The sequence below is a fragment of the Mya arenaria genome, chromosome 10 (assembly GCF_026914265.1).
Source record: "Mya arenaria isolate MELC-2E11 chromosome 10, ASM2691426v1".
Classification (NCBI taxonomy): domain Eukaryota; kingdom Metazoa; phylum Mollusca; class Bivalvia; order Myida; family Myidae; genus Mya; species Mya arenaria.
The window spans coordinates 31287317-31304716 of NC_069131.1; the positions used below are offsets into that span (position 1 = coordinate 31287317).

The window sequence follows — 17400 nt, forward strand, 5'->3', positions numbered from 1 at the left end:
AGTCTTACATCTCAGCGCTGTCATTTCAAACCGATTTCGAACATTCAATTCAGTTCCCGCTAATAAAGGATGTTGCTTCTAGATAGAATGATATCTTAGCGGCTTGTCCGATATCATTTCAACGAAGCGAATTTTAATAACATGAGGTTTTGGCTATGTAGTTTGTAAACTGTCATCATCTTAAAAAGTGACCCCCTCCATTATACTTATTTTTTATACTTAGAGGAATATGTGGGTCTTCAAATGACGAAATACTTCAACGTATAATTGATCCTCTGATAGAACCACTTGCGACGTCATATCTGCACGTTTTTAACGAAGCGACAGTTGTATTGCGTGAATTTTACGGACTGAGAGACTTTTATAGGTATGTTGATAGGGTACCATACATTAAGTTGAATGTACTGTTTTTTACTATCATTACTCCTGTTTGATTGTGAATACATACCCATGTTCCCGTATACTAGTAGTGTTAGCATTTAGATAAGTAAAACACATTCGTATTGTACAATATATAATAATATTTGATATGCATTGTAATATAAAGGTTATTTTAGTTTTATATGAAATCATTCGATGTATGTTCATTTAATTAATAGTTTATTAATGAATTATCAAAAAGAAAGTGACTTTTACAATACAGTCCGTTTCATGCAAGCTTAATTCCACCAAATATATTCTCTTGATAATGTATTTAAAGTGGTTTTGTTTGTACTCATTGCATAGATTTGATTTGTAGCTTCGATTCCTATGATTCAGAAACGTATTTGAACTTAAATCACACCAACATCAACAAAGATAACAAGTTACAAAACAAAGAACTCGTATATACATAGTACCTTGTTCATACACATGCATGCGCTTTTAGTGTTGATAGTGATGTTGATCATAAGGATTTGTCATAAATTATTCATTCTCCATGATCATTAATTCTTTATATTTTTTAACATTTTTCCAACAGTTTGATCAAGATGCTGTTTGCATTTATCGAGCGATCACGAAAAAACCCCACTTGGTGCGAGTTGGAGCACTGTATTAAGCGGAATTTTGGCGGTTTACCGCAAGTTGATTCAGTCAAACATTTCAGAGAAAATCTTCAAGACAAGACAACTGAGACGGTAAGGGAATAGCCAAATGAATACAATTAGAAAGACGCAGTACTACAACAATTATTAAACACAAAATATCGCCATTGGTAAATGTTTGGGTAACCGCCTTGACTGTGAACACATGTAAGGATGAACTGGTAGTTTTAGCTAGTTTATGGGCACCTAATCTGACACCTGTCCAAACCTTTGTCAACAAGCTGGTCCTTCAAAAGAAACCATAGAAAAACAACGTAATTAAACATAATACGGAGTTTAACGCGTGTCCCTTCATGAGTAGTTTGCTACTGCTTTGGAACGGCCAATACAATCACTGAAAGCCTTATCCGTTGAAGTATAAAAGGAAAAAAAAGTACTCCAAGGTCAGATATAGACATCACCTGCATACGAAAAAGTGTGGCATTGTGACCATCTGTCAAAGAGTAGGCTAAGATGCAACACTAAGCAGTCTAATAGCGATTGAATCATTGTACAAGACAAACAATCAGTAGTTAAATATGCTTTTGCATATCCCTTTAATTGCCCCACTACGGCAGGAGCAAAACCCTCAATACCAAGCTTTATTTTGTGTTAAACGAACCACTGCACACTGTGTTTGGGAAGAAATGTCCTGAGACGTTGTGTTTCGGAGGGAAATGTCTTTAGTTGCCTTTGCAATTCTGAATAGTCTGCCTTGCAATTAATTCTAACAAGTAATTATCATAATTAGCAAAACTATCATCGATTTGCACGCGGCTGCATGTTAGTTATCTTACCATGGAAACGCATGTTTGGATTTGACGCTCTTCCTGGTGTTTTGTTTTGTTATACCCCTATACAATATCTTCTTTGCATAAAATTACAAACTCATGTTCAAAAGAAAACGTTTAGGGCTAAGATACTTTACCTTGTCAATATCTATATGCATTCTGCATTTCTCAAATTGCGCCTCTGTAACATCATTTGTCAAATTTAAAACATTTTTTCAGTATGTGTAATTTGATGGATTGTATGTTTCTAACAAACAGAACCTTTGCACCTTGGATATTGGTTTAAGCAATGCAAGTTTAAAAAATAATGAATGGAGGTAATATCAAGTTTCAACAACGTTTGCTTTAACTTTCAGGTGCTTGAGTCAGACCCTGATTGCAGCCATTTGGGCCTTATTAATGCGTGCATTTTCGGCTCATTTGAGACACACGGGTAGGTTAGGCTTAAACTTTCAAGCCACGATTGAAAATTGTGTTTTGAAAATGTACAGGCGAGTGACTTAAATGAAATTACACAAATATAAAAAATAACAAGCACAAATAAAGACAATGTTAGAAGTTCAGAACATGCCATAATTCTGCATCGGATGCTGGTGAGCGAAGGATTTCATATAATATGATAAAAAAAAATTATGTTAAAAACGAATTTTGCCAACAATATCCTAACTATTTGATTGATTATTTTTTAAATTAATCGTGTATGGGATATCAAACAAATGTTATAGCAAGGTTAGGCAAATGTTTTGGTAAATTTGGCTATCATGTACAGAAGGTAGTAAGCATATTCAAGTTTATATAACAATTATTTTTCCACATCTTTTTCATCGCTGTCCAATAATTTGACCAAAACATATTCAAAATGAAATTCCTGAGCGTCATTGACTGTTATTTTTTCTAATTTTAAGTTAAACTCGTTTTATAGTACAGGTATTTGAAACTTGATTTATTTAGCCTAAAAACTGAATAACATTTTTCCCTCTTTTATAGAAACGAGAGAAAAAGAACTAAAAGACACCTCGAATTTAGGGAGGGGTAAATGTTCACTAAAAATTCAGATTAAGTTAACTACTATACTATCTTGTTTGTCTGTTAACATCTAGTGAGAGCCGGTATCCGCTTTTATTGGCTGACAATCTTGGAGCTGTTTCTCTCATGCAGCAACATATTTTGAGCAACGAAAGAGTTTCGAGACCTATTATCATATTTGGTAGTAGTTTCAGGGGAGATCAAGAATATACACAGGTATAATAAAAGATTATAATATGTTATACAATAACTGTCAAAATGAAATTAAGTTTGAAAATCACCAGTGTAGTAATGCAAAACATGCCTATGATAAATTCTTAAACGTCTATTTAAACAGATTAATACTTAATTCATATCAGTTATTAAATTGATATATGGTACCTTGCTGAAAACCGTACCAACTGACACATTTTATAATGCATAGATGCAAAGATAATCAGCTAGTTTCAATGCACTGTGTCCCAAATAAGGTAAACAATAGTCACACTCTCCGTCTGGAATGCCGTTCGTCTGTTACTATCGTGTCCCAACTGTAGAATTATTAAATTGTTTTGAATTTCAATCAAGGCTCACAGAAATAAACACCAGCATGATTGTGTCGCAAATAACATTCGTTCTCTTGGTTCAAACTTATAGGTCAAATAGCTTCATTTAGACAATGTTATATTTTTCTGTGGCAATTAAAGTTAAATGAACCTTGACAGTAATATTTGAACATCAGGATGAAGGAATGTATGTACTAGAGCGTCCAGCACTAAATAGTATAAGGTTTATTACCATATTCTATATCATTGAACAAGATGGCGCTGAGGAGCACACATCGATGTCTTAACGATGATCTTTTAAAACTCTATATATTAAGTTAAAAATTCAAATGTTTGAGGAACTATTTACGTACATTTGTTTCATTTGTTTATATATGCCGACAAATATACATATATTTTCATACGCGATATAAATGCAAATAAAACAATAGTTTAAAAATTAAGTCCTTGAGAATCAATACTTTATTCAAACAAATATCACAGTAAATCCTTTATAGCTTCATTCTTACAGATATACTGATTTTACATTTTTTTTCTCTTGGAAAGAACAAACTTTTTCATAAATATATGCAAAACAATAATAAAAAATTGCTGACAAAAGGTCAGATCGCAGATTTTTATATTTCCGTTCGAATTTTATTAATGGCATAAACCGTTTGAGAAAAATGCATAAACATCAATTTTTGAACTTAAATATGATTATCGGCGAATTAACTTTCGGTCAGCAGTCTTATATTATTGGTTTCCATGCATTTTCGCCAAAATTGGCTCGTGCCAAGACAAAAAAAGTTGTCATAACGTTCAATCTGTGAGATTGAAGCTTTGAAATCGACGAAAGACTACTAGTCATTCTAAGTACTCTTTATTCATATCGACTAATTACTTTATTGCCAAAACAGTTTTTAACATACATGTACAGTCAAGGTTACTTAAAGAGTGTTTCTTTTTTTAGTTTCAAAGTCACTTAGATTTATAGTCGTAAATCATTGTTTCCTCAGTATAAACACGATATCTAATTAGCGTTATTATTTTTGCAAACCTTTTGTTTTTTTTAGCATTATCCTTTAAGATATTGTTTTATCTTAAATACGAATTACATTCATAAATTATTTATCTGCAGATTTGCAGAAACATAAACAAAATCAAGGTTTGCATGGAAACTGGCAACACTGTGGTATTGTTGAATCTGGAAAACCTTTATGTGAGTCTTTATGACGCATTGAACCAGTACTACGTGTACTTTGGTGGCCAGCGATTTGTTGACCTTGGATTAGGAACACACAGAGTCAAATGCCAGGTTCACCCAGAATTCAGGTCCTTACATTTATTTATGTTAATTGTGTTTTGTTTCTGAAACATTCAAATTAAATGTTTGGTTAAACTGTATTGTTGGGGATTTATATACTGCATTATTTTACAGATTCTATATGATGTATAAAATATGATCTTTCAAACTAAATGTACAAGGTCGAATTGCTATCTTAATATTGAAGGTGATTCGCTTCAGTTAAAAGCATTTTCACGGAGCTAATTGAAATCACATTTAAAGTTATTGTATTATGCAGTTTGTATCTGTATATTACCATTCTCAGGATTATGGTTATCTACAGCTTATCGAAAATCCACAAACGTTATACTGTGTCAGTTACACACCACAGATAAGATAATGTTTGGTTTTCATTTATAGGGTATATTAGAGTAGTTGATTGATGTGTGATTTTGTATTACTTCGGTTTACTTGTGCAATGTCCGTTTTGCACGAGACCGCAAATCGAATGCAATATAACTTTACGCAAGAAAAGCAAAATACACAATCTAACGAATCAACTGATTAATGCAATACTACTTTTAGTCTATACCTTAAAGAAAATGACAATATTTATTTTCAAAAACATTTATATAACATTTTCTTTCGAAAACATTTAAATTACAGCAAACGGCTTTTTCATTTGAGTAGAATTGCGAAAGTATATTTTAATGTGTAAACTGTCATTGTGTCTATACTTTAAGGTTTATTTTCAAAGGAAATTTAACATATGCTTATAGTTGGCTCTTTGGTCATCATAAATATACAAAGCGTCCAATTTCAGACTCATTGTTGTTGCTGAAAAACTCACCGTTTACAAGAAATTTCCTATCCCGCTTATAAACCGGTTGGAAAAGCATTTTCTTACCAGTGACGGCATGCTTGATAAGCAGCAAACTAGAGTTGCTAAAGGGTTAGAGAACTGGGCAAAACGTTACGTGGAGGCTCGGTTTTCCGCTGTGCAATTAAGGTTTTGAATTTATTAAAAATATATCATGCATTTGTCAATTCATTAAATTATGTATGATGTATTTCAAAATAATATTCACAAAATGTTCTGTAGCTATAAACGATAGGCAATATACAAGATTAATTTTTACGTTTTATCAGAAGGCCCGGTGGCAACGGGGAGTCCAAAATTGAAGATGGATTCATCAGCTACAACGAAGATACATGCTCGGGAATCATTTTGCAAATGTTTCTCGAAAACAAAAAAGCAACTGCAGAAGAAGTCAGTCATTTTCCAAACATTAAGACTTAGTGTTTCACCACAGTACAGAAACCATTAAGAATACCCAAACTTATTTAGTTATGAGCAAAATGTAATTATTGAAGTAATCCGAATACTTTTAACTAAAATGACGTGTTATTTAGTAACTTTTTATTTGTCATTGTATTTTGAATGTTTTAAAGCTTTACTGTTCCTGTAATGCTGTATCGTTATTATTTTTTCTAAATACAGATATTAGAGAAGTCAAAGTTAGTTATCCTTTCATGTGCAACACCGGAGTGCGTCGTTCGGAACGAGGAAACAGAAGAAACTCTTGCGAAACACTATTTTGACAGTAAACAACACGATAGCCTTGTTGGATTTCTTGACGCCAAAATAAAATCCGGACAAAAGTTCCTTGCTCAGGTAAAACGATTAACGATGAAACCACCAATGATGTTTTTTCCTGTCCGGATTGAAAAGTCCGACCCTCGGGCACGCTCGCCAAGCCTCGTTACCGGTTTACGCACGTGTCCTTGGATCGGATATTTCGTTACGGACTGAAAACACATTGTGGATATAATATAATAACTATATGAAAGTAAGGAAAGCAAACTAATTGATTTGACATTGTTGTCCATGAGTCCTACAGACTGACAGTGAATAGAAATACATATCATAACTGTAATAATGACTCGATTGTAACATAATCGTGGTACAGATAACACATTTCACTTTTGTATGATAGATATTTGATATGATTGAAGTAACAGTTTGTTTCAAACACGTAAACGTATCGATTTCCTAGCGCAAAATGTCATTTATATGATACAGATTACAACGCATTCGAAGTTGTTATCCGGAACACACCATAAAGAGGCAATAAGTGAGGCAACAGGGATAAAGCTGGAAAATATCTTGTTTATCGAAGCACTCACGTCTTTGGAGACTGAACAGCAATTTTCCAGCAGAATCCAGTATGACTTTGTTCCTTATTTATACAAATATATATTAACCAGGATCTGGCTTGCTGTATTATGAATGCACTTTGTCGAATTAATCCTGATTACAATAGACAAAACTTTTTTTTTTCGTTTTCAGACAACATTTGCATAAACAAGGTGATGCCCCAAGCTTGATATTGATTCAATGCGCAGCCGGTGACGAAAATGCCAATCTCATTGATTGTGCTAGATTTGGTGTCCTTGGTGAGATGGAAAAAATGCACGAAAGATTGCAAACAAAAGGAAACATCCATTGCGTTATAGTTGTGCAGCTTCCAAGAAAAGCCGGAGGATGCTTTAAAGGATTTCAGGTAAAGAATAAACATGGAACTTAACACAAAATAAATTTGAAAACTGTTGTAAGACAAAAGTAAAAAACAACAACATGTTTGTCCCAGCTCTCCTCTATAACTTAAATATCACAAAATAGAAAAAAATGAAAACTCAATCTTTTGTAGTAAATATTTATCGTATCCTTCGACAAAAAGGGGCTAATACAATGGCGATCAGTGGTAGGTTTACCATGTTAGACGAGTACAATTTGATGAAAACTGTAGAATAATATCACTTGCAAATGGCCGTATTCTGCGGTCAATATGTCGGAGGTCGGGTCAGCAAAGTTTTCTTAAGTCATGAATAATTTTGTGTGAATCAATAATTGTCTGCGCAAAAACGCTTGATTGGGTTGACCCAATTGAAACGCTATGAACTTTATAAGATGCGCTGTACTATTGCAAAACCTCTTTTTGCTTTAGAATCATTAAGCAATTTCAATTATCACAATCATCCTATTTTATATAGCTCTGTGGGTGCGAGAAAAGGGGAATGTTATTTTGTTCATGTTATACTAGAACTTGCGTAACCAAATTATGCATTTAAATAAAGTTAGTTAGCAAATTGCACGGAATTCATGATTCCATTGTTGTGTTAGTTATAATAATGGTGACATTTTTTAAATTTAACAGATAAAAACACGTCTTTTTGCAAAGCTAACTTAATGTAGTTGAAAATTCATCTATAAAACCACGAAGACTACAAGCAAACACCGATAAATAATAATGAAGAACCTTTTTAGACAAAAAACAAGAGACACAGAACATGTATCATTTCATCTAACTGTAATCTTCGTAAGAAGATGCTGTGCCTATAACTATCCAAAGTATGGTAACGTCAGTGGCAAAACAAGATAATGCGTTGCAATAATAAGCAATAACCAACGTGGTACAAACTGATATCCTTTATCCTTTGGAATCCAGTGAACGGACGTAGCCATGATGTCAACTAGCAGCCTTAATATAAAATGAATCAAAGCAGTTATAGACGTTGGACAAACTTAACAGAAGCAAACGTTTTTAGAGTTTCATAAGTTCATTAGTTTGTGTCATGATAAACACATTATTATTGGCATTAATTAATATTAGGTGTATGCATTGTTTTTAAGATGTGTTTAAACACTCTAATCTACAGAAGGTTACACATTATTGAAATCTAATCATAGATTTATTTCAAGCATGACTATATTTAATGAGGACATAAAAAATTAGCATAAGCTGGTGCTCAACAAAGTAATTGGAATAAAATTCACACACAGAGTCACCTGGTTGAACAAAATGCATTCTTGCAAGATACTGCGTATTATTTCCCGCATTCAATTGGCCTAATGATATGCATTAACTGTATATGGAAAACTTACCATGTAGGATTGACATATGAAAGTTCATACATTAATATCCATATGTCTACATACACTCGCTTCCACATAGAACTTTGAAATTACAAACCGTACTGGTATACTGCTCGATTTTCAGTGCGGTACTTGGGAATCAGTTCACATAGATGATTTGCATTCCGAAGACATAGAAACGCCACAACTTCATGAAATGCGAGGCATATCTGTGAGTAGCATATTCACAGCATCAACTTTACCAACAACGAGGGACGATGAATCGACATAGTAAGTGTTTACTCTGCTAAAATAAACTAAGTTTTAACACTATTTATTAAAACTTAATTGCCTTTACAAAAATCACATAGAGAATGGAACTCCATATAATTCGTTCGACAAATGTGTACCTACATATACATTATATTTCTTATTTCATGAACTGAGTTATTATGTTAATGAATTGACACCGTGTATTAAAAAAAATGTGTGTTTGTTAATATGTATCAACTGATGTAAAGAGTTACTACTTTATATCATCGAGTACTGTTTAATTCAAAAGTAAAATTTATATTTAGTGTGAACGAAGATGTCTACATCGATGTTATAAACAATTCACCAACTGCACATGAAGAACGTCGTGGTGACTCAGAGGTCAAAGAAGAAACCAACTCGGAATCGGAAAGAGATCAAACACACCTGGTAGAGACAAGCCATGTTAATTCGGAAAAAGACGGATCGGAAACACCACCTAATATGGAAATAACTGATTTAGGTAGAGGTCTAGTCGAAACATGCAAACAAGTTCCAAGGATAAGAGTGAAAGGTATCGTCGTTCAGTGTGTGCAATCTGCCGCCGCAATGGTGAAAGACATTTCAGACTCTTCTCGCGGCACTAAAAGAGTCGAAGTTTTGCTAAAGAATATCAATAAATCATCAGGATTTGGTAAGATTTCTCAGTTACATTTTGTTTTATTTAATTCGATGTATTTTGATCTAATGTATTATGCCTCAAAAAGCAACTACGTGTGGGCTGGTTGGCTTAAATTCGAAGATGTACATCCATTCACATTCAATATTATTATAGACCAGAATGACTTTCTTCATGGTTTGCAAATGATCCTCGCAAAACTTCTTACTGAAAAAGAACAGTCAGTTGAAACGGAAATGATGGCTAAGGCTTGGATGTCAAAGGAGGCAGCGGCAACGTCGAAAATAAATAAAGCAGGCACATTAAGGTATCATTTTATTGTAGTTAATAGCTGTACGTAATTGGAAGAATTTCAGTTCCTTACGCAGATTGATCTGTGTTATTAACTTCAAAGTTATAGTAATAATGATTTGATTTGCGTAAAGCCAGCTAGAAGTAATACGAGTTGCAAAAGTTTGAGCCCACAAAATTAAAACACCTGAATAATTTTCGCTCCCGTACATACATAGTAGCCACTTCTACATGCATTCCATTGACTTGATCATCAAGATGTCTTCTTTTTAATGTCATTTGCTAATACAAGCATAAATGATTAATGAAATAGTTGTTAATGGTACATAAACCGACCATTGATGTAACTTCCTTTAAATAACACCGTGTGTATGATAAAAAATAAGCAGTGCACAAATGAAATTAATTTATTTCAGGAATTCTTGCCACCAAGTAATGTGCGCAAAAGTTACACCGGTTTTTGCTGGCTTGATTGCCTACTTGGATACGGACAAAAACTTAGATATTATTGAATCAAAAGATACATGGCGGACACAACTCTGGTTAAAGTTTATCAACACACCGAGAGCAATAGATATCAAGGTTTGACAATCATATATTTTACAAAATCAATTTGAAGCCCACAGCCATAGTGTTAGTTTAAATAAAAACAGAGTTTCTATTATTACAAAGATTGTTTCTTTGAATTGTACATATTCGTTAAAGAGAATAAGCGAAAGTATATCGCATTGTATTATTGCATTTTGCCCTAATTATATCTTGTTAATAATTGCTTGGTCAATATTCATATACTAATCGTAACGCTATAGAAGTTTTCAGTTTAATCCTCTAATTATTGTGTTAATGTAGATTTATACATTTAGTTGAGTATTCAATATAGTTTTCGCTTTAAGTTAATCTGATCGTTTTAAGGAGACGCTGAAGTGATCGATTTATCTGTGCTAAATTCATTTTGTTCTTAACAAAAGTAAACATTTTTATTTGAAAAATATGTTGTTTAAATGTTTTGTTAATCTTATCATGTTATATGATAGATGACAATAGCAGTTTAAACAATAGATTTCTTTTTACAGATGTTTAATCTCATTGTCACTTGAACATATCGTTACATTGGTGAACTTTTTTAGTTTGATGACATTCGATCAACACAGGAGGATGGCCAAATTGCAATCGGCTCTTCAGGATACGAGGGACACTTGTTTAGTGCCACATTTCCATTTTCATGGGTAATATCTCGGCATATCGATGCCATGCGACGCAACTTACACTTTAAAAACCTTTCCGGATGTACAGGTAATATACCCATTGTTATCAAATATGTACATGCCTGAACACATCTAATAAAGTAAATCCCATTTAATCGTTTGGGACGACTATTGCTTAAGCATTTGTGGGTACATAACTTATCAAACTGTTCTAAGGTTACAAATGTTCATACAACAAAACCATTCAACTATTTGTATGTAAACACAAGGCTAGCCTACTAATAGTTAAGAGCCTTGAGTTTCACAAGCGCGTACGCAATGCGACAATTTTGAATGGCGTTACAGCAGGTCCTCATCGGAATTTATTAATTACTTCATAGCTCTTTTTATAGATTGAAGGTCATCTTTCCCAACAGTTGTGAGCGCCAATCGTGATCCAACTATATGGAGAAATTAGTTATAACACATGAAATTATACGCTTCATGTGTCGTTCATTACCGTTAATTATCTAATCTTAAAACCCCCCAGCTAATTTAAGTATCGAAAATAAAGGTCTTGTCGCTCTGATCAATAAAATATATACTTAAATAAGTCTAGCTCGTTCAGATCTCACGATATTCTTCTTGAGTGCAAATACTAGACAAATACTAACATGATAAGCAAACTAATACAAATTGCTAATTTAAAAATATCAACATTGAGGACAGGATGGCTGAACATGGTTATGTGACTCACTGTGTAAAAATCCTTAGTACCCTACGTTCACTGAAAACGTTTACGACTAACACTTGCGAATTGATTCCTTGCTTGCAATGTAAACGCAACGCTTCAATAGGGAAACAAATTTTGACAGTTTGTCATTGTAAAGTAACATTAATTTAAAATTGAAACAGAGGTGCAAATATAAATATGATATACTCAAAATCACGATAACAAAAGTGTCTTATGTTGTCTTCCTTACGTAAGTCGATGTCAACGATGTCATTTGGTAAGTTTTTTATGTTCTTGTTTTTAGATAATAAAGACAAGACAGTCACGGACTGCAAAGCATTAACTTTGAAAAGTGGTGTAGGAAAAGCCCTGTATGGCATTGAAATTGATGACCAAGATTATCAAGACATTGTAGACAGCTATGTAGAGGACTATTTGCACACGCTGTACAACAGCGACAATGATATAGAGTTTAAGGTATGTTAAGTTAATGTAATGTATATAATGTATATGCATTTCTGAGAATGACAACATAATACCTCGTTAAGTAGAATTTAATTATAAAAGTGATAAAAATCTGCTATAATTATGGAAGTATTTCAGCTTGTTCTAGAAGTTGTCAGGCAAGAAACAATGAGAAACATCGAAGAAACAAAATCTCGCTCGGATATTGTCGGGAGTCTTATCTGTGCGCACCTTGCCGTTCAAGAATTGTCTTCGTCATTGGCTGATTTTAGATTGGTCAACTCAATATGGCCTGACTGCAGCCCAGCTCTGCAAAATATTCGAAAGGAAAATCCAGACAATTTTCTAGCCTCAAAAGAAGCGGGCATTGTAAGTTAGAATTTTAGCTATGTAACGTATCATAAACTGTGACATTGCACGTTTTTTAGCCATATGTCAGTTTATATGGACTAATTAGGCATTGAAGTTCAACAATATGTTGAATGTCAAATGACTAGACAGTTTTTTACACCTTTTCTCCCACCTCAGATAAGTAGATCCAATAATTTAACCATGCTAGATATTCTTATTTTGCCCACGGGCGAAGATAAAATGCCCGTATGAAACTTCTTTTTAACGGTCACCAAATTATAATTTCTTCCCTTGTTGAAGACTGTCGTCAGTAGCATCAAAGAAATCTTGTCTTATGGTAATATTAAGAAAGCTAATTAATTATTTCTCGCTTCAAATGTCATTATAAAACAGTTTTCACGCACCACTCAAGAAATAATGCTTCATTTTCCTTAGAACTATTTAAAAAGAACGATTTGACTATTAACATTAACTGGATCACTGCGCGCGTATCCATGACAACCATGTGCTATCTCATATCCATACGCAATTATTTTCACTAAGCACAAAAGAGTTACAGCATGAAATACATTTTTAATTAATTTTGTTAAACTGAGGTGGGAGAAAAGGCATCTACCATAGCCGCTTGTGTAAGATAGTTTCATCCCGACCCTCGCGCAGTATGTTTTGCGGAAACTCGGTAAACCTCGTTTCCGCAAAACACCATACGCTCGGGTCGGAATGAACCTATCTTACACTCTCGGTCATGGAATATACTTATAATTTCCAGCACAACTATTGAAATGAGTCATTATAGCATTTCATTGTTCTTTTTAACAATTTAAGTAAAGAAAAGTATTACTTTAATTAATGAAAACCCGAGCCGGTTCAATTTTCAATCATCAAAGTATAATGGTATCGACGACATATGACGAATATTTTGTCAACTCTCATTTATTTCGTGTATGATTCGTGACTCCTTAACGCGGTGCAAATGTTATTTACTACGAAGCGAGGTATTGGGCACAAATTCATGCGGTGTGCGTTAGAGGCAAAGATTGTACTTGAAGACAATAATCATGTCGGCATATATATTTGTGATACCCGAAATTATTCAGAGTAAAATGTTTCTAAGCTGTGCCAAATACATGCGAATTCAAATTTAAAATTATTAGCTCAAATAGTTGATATGCGTAAGATAAATTTGGTATAATCGTATGTAAAGTCAGACGAATATAGTTGCTGACGTCATTACAGTCAGTGATCCCTTTCTTCGACATTGAACAAAGCCATCATGAATTATTATGAAAACTACCATAGTTCTTATCAATCATTTAAATTATCAAATTGTGATGTACGATTTTGAAGAGCGTCGATTAGGCAGAGTCACGGTTTAATGATAAATGATCATTTTTGGGGCGATATTTTGATGAATTATCAGAGACGCCATGGTCATCATTTTACGCAATTGCCGATTGTTTCTTAAGCGTATTTTTTACAACGATTGTGAAACAAGTTATTATAAGAATTATAATAATTATTCTCGCTGATACAAAAATGCTACGCGAGAGTGTGGTCTTGTGTTGGAGGAGAAACTGGCACTCGGGGAAAACTCATTTGCCCAGTTTGGTGACCATAAACCAAACTATCTTGTTTAATATCTAAAACCCTGAACAACGTGCTGGAACTATGTTAATGTCATTGTTATATTCAAACTCTTGCCCTTTAAATTTAATCTGTTTAAATGTTTAAACAGGCTAATAGTATGTTTATTTATTTATTTATTTATATATAGTTTCTGACATTGTCATTTGTATACACCAGATCTTTCCCGCGCTTTGTCTTATGATCGAGAGTCTAACTCCAAAGCAAGGCGAAGAAGAGATTGAATCACGAAAGCAATGGTTAGAAAGGGTTAACATTGTTAGACCAGTAATTGAAAAAGTGTTAAGTTCACCAGAAGTTGGTGCGGATATGTGTGGGAGCAGGATTGTTATACAGGCAAAGTAAGGCTTCAAGCAAAATGATCTAGAGTTATTTTCATTGACATGGAAACAATGCATATTTAACATATTAAGTAATCAACTTACCCTGACATTAATGTGTCATGATGTTTGTTTGTTTGGCCTGTTAATGGTTTTGATCCTTGTGCCACTAAACACGATCGTAGAAAATTGTGAGGTCACTCAGCCTGACCATGTTCTTGTATTTTGTTTGGCATGGTTTGGCGTGTTCAACATTTGTTACCTAACTTACACTTTGTCATATTTTATGTTCACATCTATTTATATTGTTATGCACCAGGCATACATGGAACAGAGTCATGGTGATGAAGCTGTTTATCGAAAATATTTGTATCCCACTTGATGGCGTCACAGACAGTACAATCACATGGAAACGATGTGGACAACTTTGGACTGTGAGATACTTAATATACATGTACTAATATAATTCAAGATGTAGTTCGTGTATCACAGAAAATGACCTATATACGTTTTAATATCAGGCCTACTTAGGGTTGATGTATTCTCAATATATTTAAGTCCGGATATGAACGGATTGGAAGAAGTCGCTAGAACCATAGTAATTTATCCAGTTTTAAGCTAGGTTTTGAGCATTGCATAGTAATAATACTATGTCCTGAATTGGAGTCTTTGATAATGTGCCTGTGACAAATCTTTAAATTGGTATATTTCTCATCAAAGAATCATTTAAATTTCCTTAGTTTTTTATATTAATTAATTCTGATGTATAGAATAATAACTTTGAATTTGAAATAATAAAAGTGTAATGTTATTGTGTTTTTTCTTGTTATTTAAGGTTATGGGGGACAACCTGGATTGTACGACACTGCCTTCTTTTGTAAAGGTTGAAAAGTTTTTAACGTTGTGCAACAAGAAAGCTTTTCAATTCTTCTACGGGTAAGTTTATATGCAAATTATACTGCCTTGAGGAATGTAAAATCTTAAAAATGCATGTTCTCGTTCAAGTATTCTAAAGTCAAAACAGTTGTAAAATACAAGTTTTGGTGTTTTTCGGATTATTTCGAATTAATATTCAATGTAATATAACGTGTTACATCATCGCTTTCATTGCACAATTTTAAGAATAAAATACAGCACACTTATTCACGGTGAGTAAAATAAAAATGTTATACAGTCGAACCCCGATGGCTCGAACTTCCAGGGACCGGAGAAAATACTTCGAGCCTCGCAAATTCACTAGCGGGAATGTTTACATTCATTTTAAAGAAATCGTTCCTTTATATCAAGTTCGAGCCAACGAGGAGTTCGAGCCAAGCCAGTTCGAGCCAACGGGGTTCGACTATATATATATATATATATATATATATATATATATATATATATATATATATATATATATATATATATATATATATATATATATATATATAAATAATAACTTTTTGTGAGCAATATTGAAATAAATGTTATTTTAACAGTGTTGTATATCTCACCGAAACAGCCGTCTCCCGTAACCGTATAAAATCATATCTTGTTTTGTAAATTTAATTACTTCTATTTGAGAGTTTTAAAATGTTACAACGATTGAGATGAGAGATATATTTACTGAAACTAAGTCACTATCGTTGTTTTGTGCGACTGTGGTCTTGTGTTGATGGGGAAACCGGAGTAACTGAAAATAACTCACTTGTTTGGCTTGGTGACCACCAACCAACCTCACATTATATTTCTTTTGTTTATAGAACGGATCTAAAGAAATGCACAGAATGCGGAGATGAGGTTAAAACTCCACCGGTTTTCCTGCCTTGCTCTAAAAACCATATTGTCTGCGAGAAATGTTATGAGGAAATTCGAAATGAGAAACAAAACAAGTGTAGCACTTGCAAAGAAGTGTTTCCAGTCGATTGGGAACCAACCGACATTGAACAAAAACGGTTATTGGAACTTTGTTTTATGTTTAATTTCACATTAAGCTATGTTTGTCCAACCGCATCCGTAATATGCCATTTACATTAAAAGTGTATTCCAATATTGTACATGTCCGTTGGCAAAAAGCATATTGGGGTCCGTCTAAAACCGAAAATTACGAAAGTTATGCAGGAATAACCTAGCATACCATAGGTATTTGGCTTACCAAAACATGTTCCACGAGTTTACCTTTATCAAGTTATCATTTACAATTGACTTTGCACAAAGAGTCCAATACAATTTCACAGAATAGTGTGAGTCTATTATACAATCATTGCATACAATTAATAAGTTCTTGTAATACTATTCGTCAAATCATTGGTATAGCATAGATCCAGATTTAAACCGATAATTTCAGGTTTAAACACTAAGTGATACGACCTTCATTAGTTGTAATTGTATTTAAACATGTAATTAGTAGAGCAAACGCATTCATATTTTTTTCATCATTTCAGTGAAGAGAAGCGAAAACTCGTTAATTTTCAGGAAAAATGCAACTCTTTTCTGATGGCCGTTATATCACAGCTTTGCTTTTCTGAAAACAAAACCCCTTGTCAGGAAATTATTGAAAAGCTTTTTGGATATATAACATGTTCAAAAACAGAGGGGCGATCGCATTTTACAAAAGAAATGACCATGTTTAATACAGGGATTGACAGAAGTCCGGTGTTCCGATCTTACCTCATACAGCTACTCGTGAGATGCAGGTCAATGCGTTATATCTAGATTTTAGTTCATTATACATCACAAAAGACACATCATTATTAGCTTTGCGTTTAAATGATATGAAACGAGAAACTATTTTGACTATTTCAAGAAGTTTTGGACATCTTGCTTTTGACACAGTGTTAATCATCGTGACAAAGACCAATATCTTTTCCGTTTGATAACACATTTATCAACT

General features: G+C 33.5%; 1 protein-coding gene across 2 annotated transcripts in view; it reads left to right on the forward strand.

Annotated features, from left to right (window-relative positions):
- LOC128206747 (E3 ubiquitin-protein ligase rnf213-alpha-like) overlaps nucleotides 1–17400 on the forward strand; it is a 93722-nt gene that overhangs the window by 53033 nt on the left and 23289 nt on the right. The window contains exons 51-72 of one of the 2 annotated variants that reach the window (XM_052909415.1): nucleotides 224–367; nucleotides 962–1118; nucleotides 2212–2288; nucleotides 2956–3097; nucleotides 4547–4740; nucleotides 5517–5702; nucleotides 5843–5963; nucleotides 6195–6368; nucleotides 6777–6919; nucleotides 7044–7257; nucleotides 8755–8900; nucleotides 9188–9555; nucleotides 9697–9847; nucleotides 10248–10413; nucleotides 10959–11124; nucleotides 12053–12225; nucleotides 12352–12582; nucleotides 14368–14549; nucleotides 14848–14962; nucleotides 15364–15464; nucleotides 16271–16462; nucleotides 16952–17203. In XM_052909415.1, the coding sequence (XP_052765375.1) occupies nucleotides 224–367; nucleotides 962–1118; nucleotides 2212–2288; nucleotides 2956–3097; nucleotides 4547–4740; nucleotides 5517–5702; nucleotides 5843–5963; nucleotides 6195–6368; nucleotides 6777–6919; nucleotides 7044–7257; nucleotides 8755–8900; nucleotides 9188–9555; nucleotides 9697–9847; nucleotides 10248–10413; nucleotides 10959–11124; nucleotides 12053–12225; nucleotides 12352–12582; nucleotides 14368–14549; nucleotides 14848–14962; nucleotides 15364–15464; nucleotides 16271–16462; nucleotides 16952–17203 (3795 nt within the window). The remainder of the gene's footprint in view (nucleotides 1–223; nucleotides 368–961; nucleotides 1119–2211; nucleotides 2289–2955; nucleotides 3098–4546; nucleotides 4741–5516; nucleotides 5703–5842; nucleotides 5964–6194; nucleotides 6369–6776; nucleotides 6920–7043; nucleotides 7258–8754; nucleotides 8901–9187; nucleotides 9556–9696; nucleotides 9848–10247; nucleotides 10414–10958; nucleotides 11125–12052; nucleotides 12226–12351; nucleotides 12583–14367; nucleotides 14550–14847; nucleotides 14963–15363; nucleotides 15465–16270; nucleotides 16463–16951; nucleotides 17204–17400) is intronic. The other variant, XM_052909416.1, reaches the window with a different exon arrangement.